The 27,057-nt window shown below is 46.8% G+C and overlaps 1 protein-coding gene across 5 annotated transcripts in view; it reads right to left on the reverse strand.

The window, feature by feature from the left end:
- XKR6 (XK related 6) overlaps window positions 1-27,057 on the reverse strand; it is a 153,750-nt gene that overhangs the window by 102,750 nt on the left and 23,943 nt on the right. The window contains exons 2-3 of one of the 5 annotated variants that reach the window (XR_014944985.1): window positions 13,190-13,287; window positions 10,282-13,060 (exon numbers count right to left, since the gene is read on the reverse strand). The exons of 3 other annotated variants lie outside the window; for them this stretch is intronic. Coding sequence is in view for 1 of the 2 variants with exons in the window: in XM_085544266.1 (XP_085400392.1) it covers window positions 11,500-11,764 (265 nt within the window). In the remaining variant the exon portion in view is untranslated. Of the gene's footprint in view, window positions 1-10,281; window positions 13,061-13,189; window positions 13,288-27,057 lie in introns of those variants that run through there. One more of the 5 variants, XM_085544266.1, reaches the window with a different exon arrangement.

Genomic DNA, 27,057 nt, shown 5'->3' on the forward strand with positions numbered 1-27,057 from the left:
GCTTCAGCCATGTGCACGCTACAGCTTTAGTTCTGTGGTCTTCTGCCTTGGCTCCACAACACATCCGAAAGGCTTCGAATCAATCCTGAGGGGACATTTACTATTACAGCTTTCACCTTTGTATTTTTAACCTCCTTGAAGAGTTCCCAAGGATAGCCAGAGGAGGCAAACTATTTTAAGTGCACAGAGCAGAGGGAAAAAAAAAAAGACAATACAAAATTAGCACTTAGTGCATTTAGCGGACTGGAAAGCAGAGCTGTTCCCATGTACTTCTTGCAAGCAATAAGCCACAGAAGATGCTAAAGAACGATTCCTCTCTTGGGCTGCAGTATTCCTTAAGAGCAGCAACCGCCTCGTAAGGATGGGCAGCACCTTCAATAGCAGGATAACTGTATTTGGGAGTATTGTAACACCACTCCAAGCTGATGTGTGGGACAATGCTTTCCTTTTGTTTACTCTTTGGTCATTGTCGCTCCAAGTGTGATTAATTCTGCAAACCTTTGGGGATGCTGGCAAATTTATTATTGTGCTGCTAATACGGCAGGTTAATTAGTCCCTCCTCTCTCAGCTGCTTGGAGGTGGTAGCTGTCCCGGTGTGGGTTTAGCCACAGCAGGTTGGTGTCTGTGCAGAGTAGGATCTCAGCAAGGAGAGCACCAAGCTCACCTGCCCCCAGGTCTCCTTACAGTGTCCAATAAAGAGAGAGACCCCAGCCAGCAGACTCAGAGCACACCTTGCTGGTGCTCCAAACCCACAGGGAGATGGGGTGCTTCCAGCTGGTACCCTACAACCCTCCCACTATCCCTGTCCCTGATGAATTTAGGATGATACAGACAACCTCCCTCACCCCATCCTCTGCTATCACAGGATCAGCATCACACAGCCACTCTCCTTGGTGCATCAAAGACCAACGTAACTTACTACACTTGGTTTCTCACACATCTACAGGGAGATGCTTGCTCCAACTCCTATCTGTCACAGCAGTGTCTTCTCACTTGGATCATACCTCATTTTTTCTTCTCCCAGCTTGACAGCACTTCTTCTTTCCCTTCAATTTCTTACCTGCAACATACTTCAGAGTATCAGCAAATGCCCTCTCCACTGCTGCATCCTACAACTGGTCAAGTCCAGCTCTTCCAAGCTCAAGTCCTGCCATCAGATGTTCTGTACCGACCCATCCTGCTCCTCTGAGAAGCCTGGTCTGGTGGTTGGTGACCCTGCACATAGCAGGGGGGTTGAAACTGGATGAGCATTGTAGTCCTTTTCAACCCAGGCCATTCTATGAGTCTATGATTCACCTCCGCATTGTGGCAGTGCTAAGGCCAGGCCTGCGTGTTCACTCTTAGATCCTCAAGATCATGAAATTTCTCAGTAAAAAAATATATCTATGTTCAAAGCAAGGATCTTTAGGAAAATGAGATATTTGATGAAAAGCTATCCCCTTACCGACCCTCCCAATTATTTCTGTAAGTACCACAGGCATGAAATAAAACATTTTCATTAAAATGTCAGCAAGCAAACAAAAAATGTGAGCAGATATTCCACACCAAAGCCAAAATCAACTCTGAAAAATGACTGAGGCAGAAGAGCTAACCCCTAGACTGTAATTTCCTTCCTAAGGAGGGAGCAAAGCCTACAGAGCTCTCTGTGCAGAAGGGAATACTGCAAAGCCTGGCATTATTTGATTTTATTGTTTTCACTTCAGAGTAATAACAGACCTCCTCTAAGGCTGGAGACTGGATTTGTCCTTACAATATGACCTTTTTGTAACCTATAAGTACTGAGAAAAGGACAGACTCTGGCAGCAAATGGACAAGATCTCTGGCTGTCTGCTGCTGGAAAGCCAGCTTTTATCCAATCTCAGTTCCAAGCTGCTCTGCAAAAACAAAAACAATACAATAACAGACGTAAAACAGCCTCCCACCTCTCAGGTGGCTCCACATTGGAGTAGGGAAGGATCTCACCTCAAGCCTTCTAAGACCCCTGACATCTCAACCCATCCCCCATAACCACCTCTCAGTCCTACATGCTGACAGAGCTTGAACTCGAATTGCACCCCATCCCAACAGGACCCCAGCCTGGCACATCTCACCACCACAGCACCATGAAGGAACAAGGAGATGGCCAGATACCTTCCAAAGAGAAGAGAGGGAATGGGGCAGAAATGCGATCTCATTTTAGTGCATGGGAAGCATAAAGACCTTCCCAACCAACTCAGCTGGGTCTGAAATGTCAGGCAAATCCTTCCTCAAGGAGCGCATCAGTAGGTACATCAATCAGACAAGCCTTTCTTCCAGCATGCACATGAATGAACGAATACCTCAATTATGGCTGCGTGTTTCATTGCACTTGACCTTAACAGTCCAATGATTCCTATGAAGAGGTTTGATTCAATTAGCACACCCATGGGGTTTTCAGCCAGGCTACTAACTGACCAGATGATGCAGGGCATTTAAAGGCAGCACGAGGCACAGCAGTTCAAATGTACCATCTCATCTTCCCATTCACCACGTGACAACCCAAAAAGGACACCAACAATCCCTGCAGAGATGGCTGTGGTTGCAAAACCATCCCAGCTTGGTTCTGTGGGCATAAGGGAGAGAGATACTGGCCACTATTCTTCAGCCTTTCAAGGTATTCAAACACAGATGCATAGCAAAGCGCTGATGAAACAAGGACGTAGTCAACTACTCAATGGAAGGGTCTTATGTTGGAAACAAAAGGCAACAAGAGTTCCTCAAGACCACACAAGCAGCCCTACCAAACCCAACCCAAGGCACAGGCTTCACTTTTGGGAAGCCAATGATCCACATCACTAAGAGTTACCAAAGTTTGTGGCATGGTTTTGTTTGAAACTGCCATTGACCCAAATAATTCCCAGGCAGTGACCATTCCAATACACAGCACAGAGAAACCGCAGCAGGTTGTCTTCACCCATCCAGCAAAGTCTTCCACAACCATCCTGCCTGCTTTTAAGTTCCCTTGGAGAAGCAACATTGCAAAGAATCATAAAATTATAGAATATATTGAGCTACGAGATATGGTTCAGTAGCTTAGTGAGTAGTAATGGTGATAGGAGGGTGGTTGGATGAGATGATCTTGTCAGTCCTTTCCAACCCTGTGATGCAATGATTCTATTATTCTATGGGCTGGAAGGAGCCTCTAAGAGTCAGTGAATCCAACTCCTGGAGGGCTGAACAACAGCAGAAGAGAAAGCATCTCTTGCCCTGCCACCCTCCAGAGGACGACTTGAGGGGGTAATTCAGGAACATCCAATTGCACCTCATTTAAAACAAAGCTTTTTAAAGGTCTCCATGCAGGCTGTTGTTCGCTCAAGGTGAGCAAGGAAGGTCAAACTGAATGGTTAGAAACTTGTAACCATGAAAGCAGAGCACACCTCACTCCTGCCCAATGTATGATATGTGTCGTGCTGCATCCCTTGGACACAATTTGCCAGGGGGGGTTCTTTATGGTGTGAGCAGCCAGCAGAGCCTGTTGCACCTTTACACAGCATCCCAATGGCAGCAGGGAGCAGACAGGAGACCTCAGGAAGCACCGAGGAGATGCAAGGAGTGGTGGGAATTGCTGAGCGAACGTCAGTTGAATGCTGAGCAGAACGGGCAGATGGGAAAAGCAACAAGGCTGCAAAAACTGGAGGCCAGTTCCCAGTGCATTTGCTCTGAGGACGGCAGGGAAGCAGCGAGGGAGCGCGGCTGGTGAGGCAGGGGGAGGCATGGGGGAGGCAGGGGCACCCGCGGCACTCATTGCTCTCCTGGGTATCTCGGAGCTGTAGGAAAAAAAGAAGGAGAAAAGCCATCCAGCGACCTCGCTGAAATTAGAAACTTAACAATGAACACGCTCCACATACAAGGAGCCCGGCTTTGTCACCATGGAGACGACTACAAATCTGTGTCAGCTGCAATCCACTCTCTCCAGTTCCTAAAATTTTAAACGAAAAAGGAGGAAGGGAGGGTGGGGAGGAGGGAGAGGGAAGGGGGAATTCCTCCACGCTGTTTGGCTTTGATGTGCATCACGTTTAAAGGCACAGGGGATTAGCTCAGCCTGATGCCGGATCAAGCACGGCTGTGGAACAGCTGATGCATGCCGGCCACGCTCCCCTCCAGCACAGCATCTCTTAGGGCTCTGTGAGGCCGTGTCAATGCACCGCAGTGCTGGGGATGGACCCAACGCCACAGTGCTCCCAGGAGGCTGTGAAGCCTTCAGCATCTCTGCTGGGCAGCCTGGTTTGGTGGTTGGTGACCCTGCGCATAGCAGGGGGGTTGGAACTGCATGATCGCTGTGGTCCTTTTCAACCCAGGCCATTCTATGATTCTATGATTCTATGATCTCCTCCTGGAGGCTAATGGCATCTTGGAGGGGAATAGAAGGGACCAGGAAACACAGGGCTCAGTGCAGGAAACACTCAGCAAAGGGCTGCAGTCCTTGCGCAGCAAAATGGGCAGAGCTGGAGAGGAATCCTTGCTGCCAGGATGGAAAGGGAGAAGATGGTCGGACTAGATGATCTTAGTGGTCTTTCCAACCTTAATGGTTCTGATTGATTCCAAGATGAAGCAGGAGGAAGAATAGGTCCTGAGATTTGTCTCTGCTGGGCTCAGAGGTCACAGCTGGGATGTGGGGCGTGAACAGCACACCCACATTAGGCAGCCTGGTGGCTTCTCTCTTGGCAAAGCAGCAGAAGCACACGTGCCTTAATACATCTCTGTGTAAGGCATCTGGATGCATAAGCAGGTTCGTGAATGAGCAGGAGCAGTGGTACAGTGAACCTATGGCTATGCAGAAAGATCAGGGGAAGTATGTTGAGTGTGAAATGTTTGCAGGGGAAACTGGTAGAGCCTTGCAGCTAGGCAAAAGCCAAACCATGGAACACAAGGGATAACCAGCAACCCACATGGAGAAATGCCTCCCCATCTTGACAAAATATAACCAACCAAGGAGCAAATATCCCTTCCCAAACACTTAATCCTCACCCCTGACAGTTAATGGGAATTAGGTCATATTTTTTCTCCTCTCTTTGGGACTACTCGATTGTTTGGGCTCATTTCTTCTACTATGTATCTCCCTCCTACTCCTGCTGTTACGTAAGGTTTTAAGGCAGCAGTGAAACTACATCACAGAATCATAGAATATCCTGAAATGGAAGGGACTTACAAGCATCACTGAGTCCAATACTAATAGGGTTAAGGGAAGCACAAGGGGAGACTGGGGACTTTGAAGCTCTTCCTGCAATTAAGAAATACTGAAGGTGACACTGTCAATGCTAATTTATACAGTGCCATCTTTAGCCCATTCTGGAGTGATGAAGACTGGAGCTCATAGAATCAATCACAGAATCAACCGTAGAATGGCTTGAGTTGGATGAGACCTTAAAGCCCACCCAGCCCCAACCCCTGCCATGGGCTGGGTGTTCCCCAGCAGCTCAGGCTGCCCAGGGCCCATCCATTGCCTTGGGTACCTCCAGGGATGGGGCACCCACAGCTCTGGGCAGCAGTTTGGGGCATCATTGCCTTTTTCAGTGCCTCACACCCTGTGCTTTTGCCTTCCAGCAAGACATGGCTGCAAAAGAGAAACACACCTCATAGCAACCACGATAACTGAACCATCTGCAACTCCTACCTCATTAATCACTGCTACAGAATAAGTCTCTTCCAACAGAGTGAAGCTACCTAGCTCACTGCAATACACTGTCAAATAGGTTACCACTTGATTAAGGTCTGAAATGTGCATGGGAGGATTTTTTCGGAATGGTCTCATTTGCTGCAATGCAATTAATTAGAGATACCTTCCCAGTCAGGTATATTCTTAATGCTGTCTGATCACTCTTCAAAAGAAGAGAAAGAAAAAAGGACAAGTTAACTCATTTCAAATCAGGAAGTTTTGGGATGGACTTCTCAACAGACACACGAACACCTCACTCTGACTAATTAGCAGGGCTCTACTCCTTCCATGCACTGCAGTAACTCTGCAATTAATTCGTTCATATTTGCAAAGCCAACGAAAGAGAGAAAGCATTAAATATAGATGCTAAATAAAGAGGAATAAACACAACCAACTCTTAGCTCTCCAGGTTTTCAGGCCCTGTCAGCAGGGACATTCAGTCACTGCCCACAGCACGGCTGCTTAACTAAGACCCCTTAAGTGCAGTATTAATTTTTCAGCAGCATCTCCCAGACCTAATGAAGACTCAGTTATGCTATGCATGAGGAGTCAGCCCAGAAGAGCTTTAAAACCTCCCATCTGATGGCTGGTCATGGCCAATGCTGAACTTCTATAGGATAAGCTGGGCACAGACCTCTTTGCTGCACATTTTCACATTCCCAAAGTGTGGCTGCCCCTGCCAGGACATGGATACATGATGCTGGGGATACCATCATGTACAGGCCAACAGCCAAAACACACTGTACAAGGTGCTCTCCATGCTTTATCCATCACCCACTTGACATGAATTTCAGCTTGGGTCCTCAAAGCTATTCAGGAATCCATGTTTGAAGACGGCTGGCTGCCCAAATGGTCACGTTCATACTCAGGTGCCTGTATCACAGCAATGTCCTCCCATGTCTTCCAAGTGAACCTTCTTCTAGGAGACACTGGAACCAGTCAGCCTCACCAAGAAGCTCATAAGGTAAAGCATTACACCACTACGTGTCCCATAAGGAAGGTTCATCACTGCTATTCCTGCTCTTAGGTAGGATACGTCTGGCCAGACACAAATATTTCCAGCACTGAAAAAGTCTGTGGATACCTGCCCCAAACCAGGCCAGAAATAAATCAAAAGATGCAAACCAGCCCATTTTTAGCAGAAACAATTCCTGGTGCAGAATGAAAGCGGAGTCTGTGCCATCACTCAGCCCGTTCCATGCTCACAGTGCTTTCTGAATGCAGCACTGGTAGAAAAAACAAACACCCACTCAGGGTTTGCTTGCTTCCCATCCCGCCCCCGCTGTGAGTCTGCTCCATGCATGGCTCAATGTTGTGTGTGTTCTTATGGGGTGACATTCATTTTGTACCAAACCCCAGGTGGGAGCACGTAGGATGTTTTGGCAGTGGGAGCAGCTGCCAGATCACCTGTTTTATGGGGGTTTTGCCTCAAGGAAGGAGGGAAATGGGTGCAATCCCTTCTGGTTAGAGCTGCTTTGAGTGTGAAATCACTGCAAGAGAGGGGATGTGAGAGGTGCTGGGCACAAACATCCCCATCAGATTTGTCCTCTCTCCTCACTGCCCCAAAAGAAAAGACACAAGATCAGCTTAAATTCTATATGGGAGATTCTCTGTGGACAAGGCTTCCCCACTGCTACCACCACAGCTAAGGAAACAACACAAAGCCAGTAGATGCTTCTTTGTCAAACGGGGTTGCAGCACCAACCTGGGATCCAGATAACTTCACAGCACCATCCAAAGACACCCCAGCTCTGAAGGCACCTCAGTTCTGAAACCTCTCCAGGTCTAAAGGCCCCTCAGTTCTGAAGACAACCCAGGTGGGAAGGCTCCTCAGGTCTGAAGCCTATCTTGAAGCCCAGAGGGACTCTGCAGGGAAGAGCTTGCTTGTTTTTGAGGGGAAGGAAATCTTCCTGCCCACACACCAAGAAAAAGTGCTGCAGAAACACTTTGAAGCTGTTAAAACTTCCCTCCTGGGAATTTCTCCTCAGGTTTGAGTTTTTTCCTCTTAAAAAGATACGCATATTTTTGTGGCCGTGGTATCACACGGTGGGACTCCTTGCACATCAAAAGGATTCTAAGCTGACTTTGAAAGGGGTTCACGGAATCACCATCATCCTTCCTTGCTTTTCCAGCCACGAAACCTACTTGTCTCTGGAAGCAATTGCTCCACACCACTAAGGATTAGGCAAGAGTAGACTCATCTGGCTGCAAAAGGAGCACCACCATCCTTCTGAAGTGCAAGTTTGTGCTGTAAACTTACCTCGAGCTCTTGGTGCTGTTAACTCAAGTGCTTCTTCATACAGAGAATCTCTTTAGTCCGATGTGAAGGTGTTTTCAAACTGCTTTTGCTGGCAGGGCTGAGGCATGCAGAGGATGTTGGGGAAAGGAACCCATCGCTACTACTATAGGGTGTCAACAAGGGAAAGGACTCAATGATCTTCAAGGTCTTTCCCAACCTGAGGGATTCTATGACTCTATGAAACTTCACTCCCATAAAACCATTTGAGCTGCTCTAAATGCAGTGTTTCTCTACTAGTGCCCGCTGTATAGCCTGCTGTAGAAATCAGCCTAGGCAGCCCGAAATGACACTGGAGATTGTGAACAACTGCGCCTTAAAAGCACGCAGCTAACCCTGAGAGCCATCCAGTTCAGAGCAGAGAATAGCAGATCGTCTAAATACCGCAGAAGAGGCTGGTGTTTCAGTTGCAGATGGAGAAAAATTATGTCAAGAGCGCGGTTCAAACCTCTGCTGGTTAAATAACCTCTTCCAAGCAGCTTTGGTAAATATAATGCCATGAAAGAGTTCTACGACAGCGATCTTTCATCTGGATTCCCTCACGTGTGCTCCTCAACCACCCTGCTTCTCCTGGAAGGGAGATGCTCAGAAGGAACAAAGCCTCTGTGGTCTGGAAACAATGCTGGAAAGCACAGATAGGATTCCCTGCTGGCTTAGCAACATCATAAATCAAGGCTTGGGCCTGACACAGAACACACAAGAACCTTTAAATGATGCTTAGCCCCTTCACTCCAACCGCTCTATTTCTTGTTGCAGTCCTGTCTCATCGGATGTCAGCAGGAGACACATCCTTGACCAAAATCTCTGCAAGCACACTGGGATGCATGCTGTGGTCCCCACAAAGCCCAACCTCGATCACATTTGCTCCAGCATATCATTACTGTTTTAACTATCCATACTTACATGACTGGAATACCATGATGTGATTACACTTGCTCCCCCGGTGCCAGCCATGGCAGCCCGGTTTAACAGGTACAGTGCTGATTTATGAGCACCAAATGCCACCCTTAGCACCACGCAGCCTTTTTCATTAAGTCTCACCCGTCGGAGCCATCTAAAGATATTTCCTGCTGCTACAAAACTTCCTTTGCTCTATCTCAGCCCTGAAGTGATGTTGGAGGAGGGAGAAGAGGGAAATCTTCAGTCTATAAGCCACAAACACAAGCAGGTTAAAACCTACTGCCCCATCCTGTAGACATTCAAGGTCAGGCTGGATGTGGCTCTGGGCAGCCTGGGCTGCTGGTTGGTGACCCTGCACATAGCAGTGGGTTGAAGCCAGATGGTCATTGTGGTCCTTTTCAACTCAGGTCATTCTATGACTGTGATTCTAATTCAACTTCCATTACATAAGAGGAATCCCAAGTTTCCAAACCCATAGTCAGGGATGGAGATAACAGCATCCCAGCTTCCCAAAGCACTGCGGCCTCTGGCTTCCATAGCTGAAGAAAACAACATGGATGGTGCCTATTTTAAAACCTGTTTGTCGTTTTTCTTTCCTTTTCATTTGCAACTCCACCTTTGGGATTAGCGATTTTATTTTATGGAGGGATATTAATAGGAGGCAGCCAGCCTTGTTTATTGTTTTTGGTTGTTGCTTTTTTCTTCCAAACCGGCATTCAGAAGGAATAGATTAAATCATTAAATACACACAAGCACAGGAAACATTGGAAACTCTTAGCCATTATCCTATGAAGGGAATGCCAATGCAAACACTGTAATAAAATATTCTTCACTGAAATCAACACTAATTTTCCGAGGCAATCAAATTCATCCCCTTGATCCCTCCTCCTAGGGAAACCAGCCAGCACAGCGCAGCTAAATTCAGATCTATGTGGCTCCATGCTAAAATTTGGTTTGGGTGTGCTGCAAATCAATAATTCCAGAGAGAAGAGAATAATGAAAGATCTCAGCCATGAGGATGATGATGCTCTGTGTCCCACCAGCAGCTCAGAACCAGCATCCAGCCTTTTACAATGATTACTCCTGTGCAATGGCCAGCATTCGTTCTCTCATCATAGAATGGTTTGAGTTGGAAGGGACCCTTCAAGGCCATCTGTCCCACTGCCTGCACTGAACAGGGACACCCACAGCTCCATCAGTGCTCAGAGCATGTAGCATGTAGCATCTCAGTGTAGCTTGGCTCTAAACATGCTTTGGCCAGTCAAGTAAAACATGCTGTCTTCTTTTAAATGCATTGCCTGCATACTCGAGACAGACCACGTGCTTCGATGCTCTGCTGCTCTGCTACTGCCCGGTGTATGCATGGAGCAATGCTTGCAGAAAGGCACTCCAAAGATCACAGACAAGTTGCTTTTCAGCCTGGAAATACACGTTTATTAGAGAAGAACAATTATGGTTTTACAAACTCATAAGAAAAACTCCCAAACTGATCATTTAAGCCTTGCACCACGCTGGAAAGCAGCAGCATTTACTCGTCTTTGCCTTGATTAGCAATATTGCTGCACACTCGGCTCATCTCACCTTGGTTCACACCACTTGTGTTGATGCACTACGATCCCCCACTGACTTCCACAAGCCCTTTTACACATGGATATGTTCACCAGTCCTAAGCACAAGTTATACGTAAGGACGGGGCTCAGACTGCCCAGCTACATGTGCAGTAAGCATATAAAGCAGCACAAGCACAATAACAATCCATATGCCTTCGAAAGCCATACCCTACAAAGCAGAGACATTAAGTATATGGCACAGGATGAAATGGGATGCAGTAATGGAAATGCAAATTGAATCTCGGCACCAAGTAAGTACCTCTAAAGCAGAGGCTCCACCACACAACTGCTCTGCAGAAGCCATAAGGAGCCCAGTCCCCTGGGATGTGTAAAACTGGATTAGACATAAACTTCAAAACCGGTGTGCTGCAGGATAATCCTATGCTGGCAGAAAGGGATCAGGGCTAATTTCTCTCTCTAACTTGCTTAATCTTCTGCGGAGATTTCTGAACTCCAGATATCCTGCTGCAAGCTAAAACACTCTCTTTATCAAGGTTCAGCACGGCTAACCGAAAACACAGCAAGTTAAGCATCGCAGAGAGCAAAGTGATTTTTAATGGGCTTTTATGACGGCAATCCGTGGCTGGGGACAGCAGGTCGAAGCAAAAACATCATGATGCAGGTTCGCCTACTTGGTCACTGTCAGGATGTCATCATCCAAATCACATCATATCTCAGCCCACAAGTCCCAGGATGGTTTCATGTAGACATGAGGTGCGCATGTATAATTTAGTCATACAATAATAGAACAGTTTGGGTTGGAAGGGATCGCGAAGATCACCCAGTCCCAACCCCTGCTGTGGGCTGGCTGACCCCCACCAGCTCAGGCTGCTCTCTGATAATAGGAGACAGATTTCCCTCTGTTTCACTTGCATCGGAGCACAAACCTTGCTAAGCCTCACGCTAGTGTGAGCTTCAGCTGATGCAGCTCTGCACATGAAGCCAATCTCCTGCATCCCTCTTTCTGCCCATGCCAAAAGAAGAGGCATTTGGACCACGTGGGTATCACCGTTCTGCTATCAGTGATGGCTGAACAGCTTGGCAGCTCCTCGGGGGCCTCCTCTGCCCTGGGATGGTTCCATTTGCTCCATGCACACGCAGCATTGTACCTGTTTGTGTATATAGGTACACCTCCCCTGGGGCTGCCATGTTGGCTTACAATTAAATTGACATAACACAAGCAAAGAAATAAAACAAAAGAAAAACCCAACACACACCTTCCCAAAAGAAAACGCATTGATCCAAGCACTGGAACATCTCACAACCCATAAAAACCTTTCAGACCTAAAAAACAGAAAAAGAAAGGAAAAAATAAATAATAATGCTCAAGCATTAACTAAATCCACCATCAACAGATTCAGTGTTACACAGTGAAATAAAGAATAACATAACGTTTCAAACCTACAAGAGTAATTTTCCCCCACTGGGTGTACTCCCATGTTCCCATCTATTAAGAGGGGAAAAGTTCAGCTGAACCGTAGGTACGTTTATTTTCTGACAAAGTGAAACTAGGGGAGTTCTCAGCATCCTAACAATGGTTGTAAAGGTTTGGATTCAGTGTTGTTGAGTGGAACAGGACCAAGGAGTGATGAGTTTGTGACAAAATGAGTCGCCCCTGAGGTCTGCTTAGTGATACCTTGGGGTACACACACCCAACATGAGCAGGATCCCAAGATACAAGGCATGTATCAAGGGGGAATGGCCTTAAACTGAGACAGGGAGGTTTAGGTTGGATCTTAGGAGGAAGTTTTTCACCCAGAGGGTGGTGACGCACTGGAACAGGTTGCCCAAGGAGGCCGTGGATGCCCCATCCCTGCAGGCATTCAAGGCCAGGCTGGATGTGGCTCTGGGCAGCCTGGGCTGCTGGTTGGTGACCCTGCACACAGCAGGGGGTTGGAACCAGATGGTCATTGTGGTCCTTTTCAACCCAGGCCATTCTATGATTCTATTATATGTATCTATGGCCATAGGGGTATCTGTCTTTTGGGATGAGACATCCTTCCACAGTTTAAATGCACTGTTAGCTGTGCTGGCAAAATGCTATTGCTAACTACTAAAAAGTATTCAGAAGAAATCATCTACTTTCAAGCATAAATTAACTCTTACCCACTCATCTACAAACATCCTGTTGGACAAAAGGAACAGAAAGTTAAGTACACGGGGGCTAGATCGTATCAAATGACGGACAGACATAAGCAGATGCATATCATAGGCATCTGCACTGTTAATTATTAAGTTAAATGGGCACATTTAAAGATACATATACTCATTGTATGGGTAAGCATTTTTTGTTAGAAGAGGGTGACTGCCATTAGTGAGACTGGAAGGAAGAGCTACGGGGAGCAGAGCAAGGCATGTCATGCAAGAGGAAGGCCAAGAGTGAGCAGAACACCTGCTACCAGACAAGGTACCTTGGACAAGGCCAACACACTCCTCACATGCACGTCTTCATATGCATTCAGTGCGGCTCCTGGAAGTTAATTCATTTTAATGGGATCTTTTCCTAACCCTGAGTTAGTTCTGGAAGGAGCTCTGGGTTTTGCTCCAACTCAAACCAGGCTTTTTCTTCTGGGGGAATTTCTGGATACCCCACGTTTGGAATATGCCAAAGTAAAGCCAAGGGAAGAGGAGATCAGTCAAGAAGCAGGGGTGGTATCTGAAGGCAAAGAAACAAAAGAGCAGCAGCACAGCAGAAGCCTTTCTTATTACCATTTTGTTGGAGGTTTTCAGGGCGATGTACAGCACGTTCTGTGATGAAATCAGCTGATGTCAAATAAAGCCCAACTCAGCCTTAACCGCTGCTTAAGCTAAAAACAAAGATACACACGGATGGTTATGAAATGGCAGACGATGAATGGAAGATAATGCTTTGTTTCACCATTCTGGATTAATGAGAACTGTGAAATAAACGAAGATGCTGTATCTTAAAGAATGGACGGGATGTATGTACATTATAATAAATATAGGGTGATAATCACAGAATCACAGAACAGCCCAGGTTGGAATGGACCTCAAGGATCACGAAGCTCCAACCCCCTGCCACAGGCAGGGCCTCCAACCTCCACATTGATACCAGCCCAGGCTGCCCAGGGCCCCATCCAACCTGGCCTTGAACACCTCCAGGGATGGACAACGCATCCTCTCTGGGCAGCTGTTTCAGCACCTCTCCACTCTCATAGTAAAGAACTTCCCCCTGATATCCAACCTAAATCTTCCCTCCTTCAACTTCAAACCATTTCCCCTTGTCCTGCTGTTATCTGTAAAGAGCTGAATAATAAATGGGTCATCAAAAAGAAATAACAAAAATAATGGATAAAAATGTCTATCACGCTTCAGACAGATGACATAAATGACTGGAAACCTGCTTAAGATGGGAATGGAGAACACGTGTGACATGGCACACTCGCCATTTGGGATAAAGGCATTTCACTGGTTACATGGCTGCAAGTAAGATCATCTCGGTGGCAAACAACAGCATTGGGAGAATTATTAGCGCCTTATTTGTCATACTGAATTACCTGCTGCATGTGTGTGCAGAACTACGGGCTTAAACATTCAAACGAATTGCCTCCAAGAAAAGTCATCTTTGTTTTCATTGTCCTCAATTTCACACCCAGGCCAGCAACACAGAACGTATGCATGTCAGCACGAAGCCTGCAGTTTGAGGAATCCACACTGACACGACAAGAACTAATCCTATTATTTCCTTAACAGCATCTGAATAGGCATTTTCCAAGTACTGCTTCTTATTGTAAATTTAACCCGTGTGTTAATTCTCTTACTGAGATCTCAAGCTGCTTTCTCCAGAATCAAGGATTTAGGGGAATAAAATCTCTTCTATTCAGTTTCGTACTTAAGAGAGATGAACCTTTCAAGATGAAGTGGGAGTTTGCTGACTGCTTGCCTTAAAAACATGTCTTCTCTTTCCGGGGCATTTGGAAATATCCCTAAAGCCAATTTTAGTGCATAGAAAACAACTTTTTTGCATATTTCAAATACACACCTCCATAAGACAGACAGTAATTTGGACAGTTGTCTTTAAATAAGAATCAGGAGTGCAGAAATACGTGATGGGAAAGATTTTCAGCACGATTTTCATGACAGCTTGATGAGTGAACAACCAAGCAGAGCTCCATTAGAATGAGTTACTTCCCACAGATCCAATACCCCTCCAATAAACCACAATGTCCAATGGTGATCAGGTGGGGGAAGACTTGGGGAAAACAGGCTCTTTGCTATAACTTCCTGCACTTTTATCACCTCGTGCTCTGAGCAGTTTTCCTTTCCATAATGAAACACTGAAGTAAGCAAATGGTCTAACGGCTGGCAACCCTTAGTGCAGCGGTTGGCTACCCTGCCTATGGCAGGGGGTTGAAACTAGAAGATCTTTGAGGTCCTTTTCAACCAAGGTCATTCTATGAGTCCATGAAGGCAGACCCTTGACATGCACACGCGCTTCCCATGCTCTCCTGCAAAGCCCCATTTGCTGTGGGTACAAGGGAAACGATAGGTGGTGTATTAAATATTGATTAAAAATAAATCCAAATAATTAGGCTTAAACTTTAATATCAATGTATGTTTGTCTGTAATTCATCACGAAGGGAATTTCGTAAGGTTCCACGCGAGGCTCTGGGTTTAATGTTAATTATGCATTTCTTACATAATTCACCAAATTCAGTAATGGGCGATGAGTCTCCCAGCCATTCAAGTGAGTAACGAGATTTATCAGCCCAGTTTGTCACACGACAAATAGGATTCAGAGCTGTTATAAAGGCGGGTGATGAGAGATACACGGAGGGAGGGAAGAACCAGCAGCACTTTTATTTCCTTGTAATAATGCTAATAATATGCAAATGAGTCCCCATGTTAATGAATCCTTCAGATGACTGCCACGTTTCAAACACAGATTGCGGGCTGAAAGAATGAATGCAACAGCTCAGCTGCTGGGCTTCCAATGCTCATCTGAAGCCACCAGGTTACAAGTGTTTGTATCACCTGCCTCCCCCTGCCCATAATGACGTTCTCACATCATGGTATCCCCAAGCTCCTCACATCCTGCTTCTCATTACATACATAGTTCTCTATGTAGCCATTTGTCATTTATCTACGAATCAATCTCATTCAGTATCTACTCACATTAAGTTCAACCCAAAATCGCAATTCTAGTTTTAATGGCATTACGTAAGTTATCCTTTCTCCCCTAATAATTCCATTTGGCACACTTTTGCTTGGAGCAGCTGTTCAGTAAAAGTACAAGTCAGGGTGTCAGCTTAGGTCATAACACATGTAGTTTTGAACTTCTAGGTTGCTTATCTGACCATACTGCATGTAGACCCCTAGGAAGGATATCCCGATTGGGAAAGGATCTATAAGGATCATCATGCTCCACACAGAGCAAAAACCATACTGTAATCTTAAAGATAATTAATATTTTAGAGGTTTTATAAAGATATCAAGAGAAAAGAGACCCTGAGTTTCCACAGAAAACCAGTCTGAAGCCACAAAAGATTACTGGTGACGCACTGGAACAGGTTGCCCAAGGAGGCTGTGGATGCCCCATCCCTGCAGGCATTCAAGGCCAGGCTGGATGTGGCTCTGGGCAGCCTGGGTTGGTGTCCCTGCACACAGCAGGGGGTTGGAACTGGGTGATCATTGTGGTCCTTTTCAACCCAGGCCATTCTACAATTCTATCATTCTCAACTGTAATGCCAAAGAAGTTTGGGAGCCTTGCTTTGTTCATATCCTCAGGGAGACCACAGCACGAACCTTTCCATTCTCAGGCATCAAAGAACCAGCACAGAAGAAAACCCTATAAATGACAGAAAAGCTTTGCACCAGCCTGCAGTACCATCCTGGGGGCCAGAGCAGCCAGCCATAAGACAGCAGCCCCGGGGACGCCAGGCTTCGTTAAGCCTGGCACTCACAGCATGGCCTGTGAGACATGTCAGCTGGAAGACAACAAAAACAGGCCCTTGCCAGTGTCACCAGGTCAGCAGAATCACTCAGGAAAGTCATCTCCTGAGACAGAAATCAGCCACGTTACACCTCAGCATCCCTCTTCCTGCTGTGTTATGGGTGGCCCAGAGGTGAAGTAGTGGTAAGAGCTTCAGCTGGAGGCCAAAAATAATCAGTTGCATCTGAAACAGCCTGAGAAAACACAGCACTGCCAGATAGGGCATCATGGCACCCTTCAAAGTAAGCGACCCACAGATTTCTGATAAGCCATGAAGCCATTTGTTCCTCCCTAAATTACTACTAAGTAGGCAAATGCAATGCAGCAAGTCCCACAGCACCCAAATAAGAGAAAGGAATGATGATGGACAAATAAGCTACCAGGCAGGGGAACATCACTTAATAGAGCAGCTTTGTGGGCAGCGTCAAGCTGGAAATCTTTATTCTGGCCTTTACAATCAGTACTTGAAACACCCTGTTGACACAACAGAACATGGCTCAATTTCAAGCACGGTTGAGGTTGAGTAATTTCAAACATCTTTTAATGTTTGTAGATGGTCCGGAGGGAAGTTGGCTGAAAAGATCTCCAGGTCAGCCACCTGGAAATCCATATAAAGCCTCCAGATCATTACAGTGCCGGGCAGGTGGGAGGAGTGAAGAATGAAGGGGGGAATAGGAAAGCTCAGACTTCCAGATAAGTTGCTCAAAGTGTTTATTTATGTCCAGTGCCTCCATTACAAGGTTACAGTGTGCCTTGGGGACCTGTAACAGACCGATCCCCTCAATGCAGATTGCTACTTCCAAAGTAAGATTTTAAGCATAATCTATACCCTGCTTTCTTCTCACTATGTGAGTGGGGGGAAATTACACACTCCTGCTTTCTACTGGGTAGCACAATCCGTTGCATGAGCAATCAGATAAGATGCTAATGCAGCTGGACTTAAGCAGAATATCACAAGCCCAAGCAATGCTGCTTCTAATGAAAGTCTGGAACTGACTCTGTGCATGAGCTGGGTTACCCTCCTGCTTCCTGAAGCTTTCTATTAGCGTTTAGCAGTGGTAATGCTGTTAGAAATTAAAACAAAGGTAAACGTTAATGAGCCCAATGCTCACACCACTTCTGGATGGAGATGGCTCTGTTCTTATGGGGAGAAAATAGGAAGCAGAGAGGCTGCTCAAGTTGCTCTAAAGGCAGCAATGAGGATGTCTGAGCAGCTCCAGCCTGCAGGACTGCCTGCTCTGGGCATCCCTCACTGCATCGACCCTTTTGGAGCTCCACTGGCAGCGACACTTGTACAGCTTCAAAGAAAAACAAAGTGAAACCCTTCCTACCTGTCTGCAGCAATATCACCACCACGCTTACATCTGGAGATGATTCAACCCATTGTACAGATCAACACTGAACAGGTTCAGGATGGATTCTTTTTCTCTAAGTTAAAGCTGAACTCTATGGTAAGTCCAATGGCATCCCAAGAATCACAGAACTATAAGTTGGAAGGGACCTTTGAAGGTTATCTAGTTGAACTCCCCAGCAATGATTAGGGATGCCTACAGCTTGATCCAGTGGGTGAAGAATGAGAAAAGGTGGGCATGAATATCCAGATCCCAATTCACATCACCTAACAGAGCACAGCCTTAAGCTGTCTCTGCTGCCAGCTGAACACCCGGCCACAAAAGCCTTTCCTAAAGGAAGGTTCTACTGGATGGGCAGACAAAGCAGAGCCCTGCTGGGACACAGCCCTTCAAATCACTGGCACACAGCGAGCCACACAATCCAGTGTTTCTGTGTGACCCCAGCCAATAATCGACTGCTTCACAGGTGGGGTTCCTTCATCTCCTCTCATCTCCCACGTCAATTTGGATGCTCACCATAAGCAAACTCATCGGTGCCCACCTAACTTCATCCATCCGGCCCAGACACCACATTTGTTCACACCACACTGTGACATATGGATTTTTCCTTCAAAAAACAAGGAGTGCTGGCACTGTGTGCAGACAACTGCTACGACAGCCGAGACGGCGTCCTTTAAGCATCTAATGTTTCCTCCTGAGTTCCCGTCGGTGTCTTTCCTTGAAAGAAGCTCTTTGTCTTTCAACTGAGAAAGTAAAACTCCTCTCTCTTGCCCTGCAGAGAACAGCAAAACCTTTCAGTGCTTGCTTGAGCCGCTTGTTGACCTGCTCAGGACTGAGATGCCTGTGATGGTTTTGCAGTTCCTGGAGGTGTTCAAGGCCAGGTTGGATGGGGCCCTGGACAGCCTGGACTAGTGCTAAATGTGGAGGTTGGTGGCCCTGCCTGTTGTGGGGGGGATTTGAGCTTCATGATCCTTGAGGTCCCTTCTAATCCAACCCTTCTATGATGATTCTATCAAGTCCCATCATAGAATCACTCGGGTTGGAAAAGACACGTCTAACACAAGCCCAGACGAGATGAACCCAAATTTATCAGCTCCCATGTGATGAGTTCACAAGAAACCTTTCGAATAACACTGCATTTTGGAGTGACAATGTTTACAACGCTTGGGAGCTGTGAATAAAACTGGAATCGCTCAGTGACAGCTTTCTCTAAACAAGGCAGCCTGTGAAATAAGTGAAACGAGGCACATGCTGAATATTAGTGAATTACTCAAAAGTCAGCTCCATAAGGCAAAGGTGCTGGTGTTGTCCTCCAGATCCCTTGTGCTTGACACCTTCATAAACCAGGATCATTGCAAGGAGTAGCTCAAACCTTGGGTCATGGCAACCCCCATCAATACAAGCTGGTGGATGAAAGGAGAGCGCACAGCTCTGCCAAAAAGGATGTGGGGCTGTAAGAAGGGGACTGACTCTTTAGCACTGTGACAGTACAAAGGGAAGAGGTTTTTTACAGTAAGGGCAGTGAGGCACTGACACAGGTTGCACAGAGAGGTGGTGGTGCCCCATCCCTGCAGTCAGGCTGGATGGGCTCTGAGCACTGATGGAGCTGTGGGTGTCCCTGTTCAGTGCAGGCAGTGGGACAGATGGACTTGATGGGTCCCTTCCAATTCAAACCATTCTATCATACTGGAGTACCATGAACTTCTCCCTTTTGTCTCTCTGTACCGATAAATCTTCAAGGCCCACATTTAATCACCGTCAGGAGCTCATTCTGCCACCAAACAAATAAGAGGAGCTGAAGGTAGCAACTTCCAGGGGTCCCCGGGGGGATGATAAGCTTATTTTCAAGCATTTAGTTTGCTGGGTGCACACAGCCAATGCACGGCAGGCATTCTCACACTGCCACCATCACCCCCATAGTGGCTGCTTTTCCAGTTCACCTCAGTCTCACCCTTCCCAGCCTCAGATGCATACAAGCTACCATCTAATCATAACAAAGAATCATAGAATCATAGAATCACATAGAATGGCCTGGGTTAAAAAGGACCACAATAACCATCTGGTTCCAACCCCCTGCTGTGTGCAGGGTCACCAACCAGCAGCCCAGGCTGCCCAGAGCCACATCCAGCCTGGCCTTGAATGCCTGCAGGGATGGGGCATCCACAGCCTCCTTGGGCAACCTGTTCCAGTGCGTCACCACCCTCTGGGTGAGAATATTCCTCCTCATTTCCAACCTAAACCTCCACTGTCTCAGTTTCAAACCATTCCCCCTTGTCCTATCACTGTCCACCCTCATAAACAGCCATTCCCTAAATATGGCACTGCAAGCAGCTTTTGCATCTGAAGGCCCTCCATCAAGCACAGAATTACACGTTAGGTCTCGTTAGGACAAAGCCCTTCTCACTGTGCTTTTAAACAGCACCCAGAGAGATTCCCAGCCTAGTGGATTGAAAGCAGTTTCAATTATGAAAGGAGGAAAAAACTCACAAACACCTCCTAAAGACAAGGGTATGGGGAGCAAGGCCCTTCACACGGATGGCTGCAGCTTTGCTAGAACCAGAAACCACAGAACACAGCTTTGGGAAGCAGAAGATGTGCAAGAGGCTGATTATGGCCTCAATTAGCATCAGCGTGCAAAGCCAGCCCTGCAAAGAGTTGGAGCAGAGCGGTGCTGAGCCAGTTTGCTGCTTTCCAGGAGAGGTGAGCTGCAGGGACTCCTCACACATCCATTATCCACGAGGAGCAAACTCTTGCCTGTGGAAATGAATCTTGGCTCAGGAGCGAGACAGCGCTGTTAGAGTGGAGGAAGCGCCTACATCCAATTACACTGCCTTAATGAGTCTAAGAATAGATGAATATTTTATCAGTTTTCACCCTGAATATTTGGAGGGTTTTTCATTTCAGGAGAAAGGAAGGATGCAGATGCACGGCACAGATGGTTCAAATGGAGGCAGATCTGGCCTTGCTCTGGTGACGTGGCCGGACCACAGACCTAACAAACCATTCGGTGTCACCCCTCTACCACCAGTGTAAGGCCAGACATCTCCTTCTGCAAGGCTGGGAATAGAGGAGGGCTGGGTGAAGCTGTAGCTAACTCCTGGGTTTATGCAACAAAACGCTCTGCTACGATCTGTCTTCCTGCAAAGAACATGAATGTGGTTGGATATGAGAAAGTTTCTACTCAGGGAGTAGTGAAGCGGTGGCACAGCTGCCCAGGGACACGGTGGGGTCATCATCCCTGGAAGTGCTTAGAACTGTGGGGATGCAGCACTGAGGGATGTGGGCAGTGGGTACAAGGGGGCTGGGCTGGGGTTGGCCTTAGGGATCTTAGAGTTCTTTCCCAACTGTAACAACTCTGTGATTCTATATAACAGAGCATCCACTCTTTTCTGCAGGAGGCCGCAACAGCTCAAAGCACTCCTTGGTGATGCATCTGCCGGCAGTTCTCTGTTCAGGGTGGTAGGGAATACCCTGATCTGAGGCCAGCGCGATGCAATTGATTTAGAGGTACAGACAGACTTGCCTGATCTCCCTGGGCAGGATATTCTCCCTCCATCTTGAATTAAATCTCAGCATGAAGCAAAACCGGCTGCTTTTGAGTTGCGATACATGAAAGAGTTGGTAAAGCATTTTAGGATCCTTCAGGAAAAATGCTAAATATCTCTTCTATAATTCAACGTATGTTAAATACACTCGCAGCACATCTCCACTCGCCGGTTGCAGAGGAAAATACAAGGAAATCAATGCTCGCATTGTGATGCTAAGGTATGGAAACAGTCCGCAATCTCGGGATATTCAGTGTTGGACGCTCTCATGTAGGATTCAATGAATCATCTCAAGTCCCTCCCAAAAGCTCTGCCAACTGTTTTCTCCCCCAGGATCTCTGCTTTCTGGACCCCAGCCCGTGTCTCAAACCTCTCGTCTCACTCACATCAAGGCTGGGAGCTCTGAGTGCCTAAGTAGTAGGGGAGGGAGAGGCACTTTACAAGCAGAAGTATTATTCTCTAGCAGTGAAGCACCCTCATCTCCTGCCTGGAGCAACAGCAAACCTTCCGTTTCTTTGGTTTCTAACAATATCTTCCTCTCGCTGCAGAGTTACAAAAGGCCCGACCTGAAAATCAGCTCTTAAAACAACTGTCAGCAGTTTTTAAAGCCTGTTAAGTACTAGGCTGGAAGGAGAAGGGGAACCAACATGCCTGGGAGGCAAATTCCTGTTCAGCTTCGCTTAACTGGAGAGAAACCAAAGAGAAAATAAATACGGGCGCATGTTGGTAAACCTGAGCACTGGCACGTCATGGGAGAGCCCCAAAACACCAATCTGTGCTCACAGCTCAGCCCTGCCCACAGAGAAACCCTACAGACCCTCACCTGCACACACATACACAGGTGTCAAGGATCCAGATGCAGCTGTCAGATGCCTTTGAAGACAGATAGGGCAGAGTGAGGCAGCAATGCAGAGCTGCCAACAGTGCAAGGGCTCTGCAAAAACACACGTTGCCTTTGTTCAGCTCTGAAGCAGGGAGAGATCTGTGCACGTGCTGTCCACTCTGCATCAAGGGTTTGTTTAATCTCAGTGCTCTCCCTGGCAGGGAACCAGCCGTAGTTGCGTGACCTTCATTTTCTCATTGCCCAAGTGTGTATTTCACAGACCAACATATTATATACCTCCAGGTAATGAAAGCGCATTTATAATCTGATAAACCACTCTCCCCAGCCAGGCTCAGACGAACAATTTAAGAACTCTACTGTTACCTTCTTTTCTTTTTAATGGAAGATTAAGCCAAGAAATCATTGTCCATTCCTTTCTCTTAAGCACTGGTGAAGGCTGTGCAATTTGACAAGTACAGAGTCAAGAAAGAGTTCAAACACCCAAATTCCTAACAAAGCTGAGAAACATGTTTAAGAAATAAGACGGGGTGGCAACATTTTAGCACTTGAGTTTGTAAAGCGGATATAGAGGATTCTACCTTCATCATTTCAGTGCCACCAAGATTTTGACTCTTGATAAATGCAGAGTAATTGTAAAACGGTTGAGTTGGAAGGGACCTTAAAGCTCGCAGAATCACAGAATGGTTGGGTTCTTCTTACCAGCTTCCTTCAAGTACCAAAAGGTCACTCTTAGGTCTCCCTAAAGCCCTGTCTTCTCCAAGCTAAACAAGCCCATCTGTCTCGACTTTTCTTTATGTCAGAAGTGCTTCAGCCCTCTGATCACCTTTGTGGCCTCTAGGCCCACTCCAGCTACTCTACACCCTTCCTGTGCTGATGTCCACATCCCTGCCAACCTTGTCAACAAAGCCAAGAGCAAGGTCCTGCCGCTGAGCTGAGGCAATCCCATGCACAGGTTGGGTGGAGAATGGCTTGAGAGCAGCCCTAGGGAGGATTTGGGGCTGTTGGCTGATGAAAGCCAACACATGAGCCAGCGCTGTGCACTGCAGCCTACAAGGCCAACCGTAGAGACAAGACGAGGGGAAATGGCTTTAAACTGGAAGAGGGTAGATGTAGACCGCTCAAATTACTGAACAGAATCACTCCTATCATCAGAGAAAAGTAATTCCATGTATAAGACATGAGCAGCAGCCCTTTGGTTTTAAGGCCAGAGAGGTGGCGGTGGGAACAAGGAGACGTCAGCTCCATTTGCACGCAGCCGATGCAGTCGCAGCTCTGGAGCTGTTAGCGATGTCTCTGCACTGTTCTCTAGGGACCAACTCAGTATCACTATCACATCCTTCTCCGATGCAATGGAAGCACATTACAGGCTGATAAAAGGCAATCTGTGGTGTTTCTTACAGGCCTCCGAAGACGAACAATTTATTAAAAAGAGCTTTTCAGGAAAAGCGGCGAAAACAAAACGTTCTTCATCAACACCTTGCTCCAAATCCATCTTCCCTTAACCGATCACAGGAGGCGGTGCTATAAAGCCGCTCTTCCCTAATTGACACTCTTTTGCAGATTACAAGCAGTGATTCCTCCTCACCCGTCAGCAAAGGTCTGTGTTGAACGGTCACGGCGACATCAGCATCAGCTGCCACGCTCCCAGTGATAGCTCTGGTTGGGGCAGAAATCCCTCCTTTGCCCAAGCAGTCCCACTGATAACTACAAGCAAAGCCAGGCTGACAACGCATAGCAAAACAGCATACATAATTAATATCTAAACTATAATTATCAAAGTAAAGAACAAAGTGGCTCAGAGATGCTAATGAGCCTTGCTTTTCTCATCCTCCGTTCAGTTACTTTCAACAGGTCTCCCAGGCACTACAGTGAATGAGTGTAACCAAGGGATGCTCCAGGGCTTGGTTAGAGGCTACCGCATCCAGCTGTGCCTCCTTCATTAGAACAAAAGGAAGCTGCGAGGAAACAGAGGGCCTGATTCTCATTTACAACTTTAAGCCGCTCCAGAAGCGTATATGTGAGCATAAACTACACCCACACCTCCTCTAACAGCAGTGCAAACGAGCTGTAATGGGAACGATGATCCAGCTGAAGATTTCAAGTTAAGAACTAAAGGAAACACTGAGGGAAGATGTTTTGTTGTCTCTTGCCCTGTGCAAACACTGCTTTCAGTGTGAGGTGGGATTGCTCACCTCCTTCTGAACAGCACACGGGGACAGTGAAAACACAAGGCATGGAAATGCCCAACAAATGATCCAGCCAAACCCTCCTTCCACTGTGACTGCAGCCTTCACTGATACAAAAATCTCCCCTCGGCCCCTTCTGTGTGAAATCAGGTGAAATCGGCTCAATCAGCCAAGTCAAGTGAAATAAGTGGGGCTCTCACAGCTCCTTCCCAGCTCACCTTTATCCATCACAGGTCACACTGCTGGATTTTCGGCACGTCGTTCCTCTGGCTTCACAAAGGATGCTGCAGATGAAGCCATGCTTTGTTCTTGTTGGCCCCCACTGAGCAGTCTGTCCTTTGCACATCGTCCCCAAATGCCCTGAGCAAAACCAACAGGCTGGTGGGGTTGGCATAAAGCAGGCAGGAGAGGCTGTGCACAAAGCCCTGCTGATGGGGAGAGCATCTTCCCAGGCTGGATGTGGCTCTGGGCAGCCTGATCTGGTGGCTGCAACCCTGCACATAGCAGGGGGTTGAAACTGGATGATGACTGTTGTCCTTTTCAACCCAGGCCATTCAGTGGTTCTATGATTAACGCTGCTGCCTCCCCGTCCCCACCACTAACAGTAATTCTTCCTTTCTTTACATCTTTTTATTTCCTCTAAGCACTTAAGGCTGCAAATGGTTAAAGAAAGAAGATGTTTCTGTGCGGCTCAAACCTGACAGCAGCACAGCAAGTTCAAGTCACCCTGTGATTTATTAACTCCAGGACGTCTCCCTTCTGTCTGGGTCAGGACATCCTATCTCTACTCCAGAAACGACACTCGACTCTGCTTTATAACTCAGTCCCACAGGCTGGAAAGCCTTTTTTTCTGCAATTCCTCCCAAAAAATTTAAGGGATTCCAGTTCATCGCTAAGATTAGAATGTATCATCTGAACGCATTATAGAGACTGAGCTGAAAAACGTCAAAAAAAAAATTAAAAAAAAATACTACGTTCCAGAATTACATTATCAAACTGGATTGGGGAGGGGAGGGATGTCACAATATTTTGGTAGAGGAAGAATTTGGAAGCTCATCTTTGCAATTACACCGCGGTGCAGAAAGCGGGTGGCACTCAGCAATCAGCCAAAGCCTAATTCATTTTCAGTCTGACTCAGACTAAGCCAACAACACATTGAACCCCTCATTCCTTCAGCACAGACCCCCAAAACACTCTCCTTATCCATGCCACAGAGGGCCGGCCCATGCTTCCAAAGCCCATGTGGAAGCAGATGGCAGCCACTTCATTGGGATTCAATGCAATCTGCTGCTGGTGGGGGGGAAAAACCTCGACTGTCTCTCCCACAAATGTAAAACCTGGGAAGTTCAGCCCACTTCTCAATGTTTTCTAACAGTTTTGCTAACAGAGCCAGCTATGCTCAGGAAGAACACATGTTTCTTGTTCGCAGGTTTAACTCCACAGTGAAGAAGCTTTCAGATAATTCTGGAAGTGGTTTGTTGTCTTAGTATGGCTTTGAAATCCACACACGCACCGCTCATGCCAACATGATACAGACTGCTAAGGGTTTCCCAGACCATTTTCTGCCAAAGCACTCAGGATGTTATAGAAAATATATAGATGCAAGTTTGCATCTACCCTTGCCACGTTCCTCCAGCCTGTCTAGGACACCCTCAGCAACAACCCTGCCCTCCCAGGTACGTAACCTGTGTCATTTCCAACCACGATGTGCATTTTGCATTGGGTTGGCAGCACAGACCTTTTGTGGTGCTCCACTCTGAGACTGTCCGCCAGGTTGAGGAAGACCCTCTGTGCCAAAACACCCAATCAAGTTTTTACCCATTGACTTGTCCACTAACATCCCAGCTTGGAAATGGACATTTTGGGCATCAGTGCGGAAAGCTAACTTTGAGGTCAATGGCACCCATTGCTCTTCCCTCGCCCACTAATCCAACCTTTTTAACTTAGAAAGCAAGTAGGTTGAAGACCAAAGCAAAGAAAGCAACGAGGACTTCAGCTTTATCTGGGTCTTATGTCCCTAAATCACCCCACCTGCAAGGGACCGCATTGCTAAAGACGCATCTCATCATGCTGCTTCTAAACACCCCCTTGCAAGTATCAACTTGACATGAGTTTTGACTCTCTTACCACCGCTACCATATGCCTGGGTGATATTCCCAACCTTCATCCTTGAAGCCAGACTCTGCTTCTGCCTGATAGTTCCCCAGGAGATGAAAAACTGCCTGGAGCTTCTAGTGATTAGTTAAGTCCCTTCACAGCAGCCTGTAAATAACCCTGGCTTGACATAAATGCCAGTGGTCACAAAGCTTCAAAGTTCTTCACAACATTATTTGACTGAGTATCTCCATGCAGGAATGAATTCTGGAAGTTGATTCTATGTGATACAATCAGGATATTTTAGTTCCTGGAGATAAGATGGCACTTTTTTCTCCCACCCACAGCTATAAACTTTAGAAGCGTGACAGATTTCTTACAAACCTACAAATGTTTGCATCACCATTTCAGCAGTTCCAAAGTGCATTAACTGTACTGAAAGACTATAACCTGAAGTTACAGCATTTCTGTGATCCCTGGTGTTTTAAACACATTAAGTGCATCTTTCAAAGAGCACATTCTGATTCTCCCTAGCACAGAACTGCTTTGTTTTGGTTTCCCTCTTGGGAAGAAATGCACCTCTGAATCCCATCTTGTTGACCC

This window comes from Coturnix japonica, chromosome 3, assembly GCF_054131305.1.
Source record: "Coturnix japonica strain WE chromosome 3, WE-NBRP24, whole genome shotgun sequence".
NCBI lineage: Eukaryota > Metazoa > Chordata > Aves > Galliformes > Phasianidae > Coturnix > Coturnix japonica.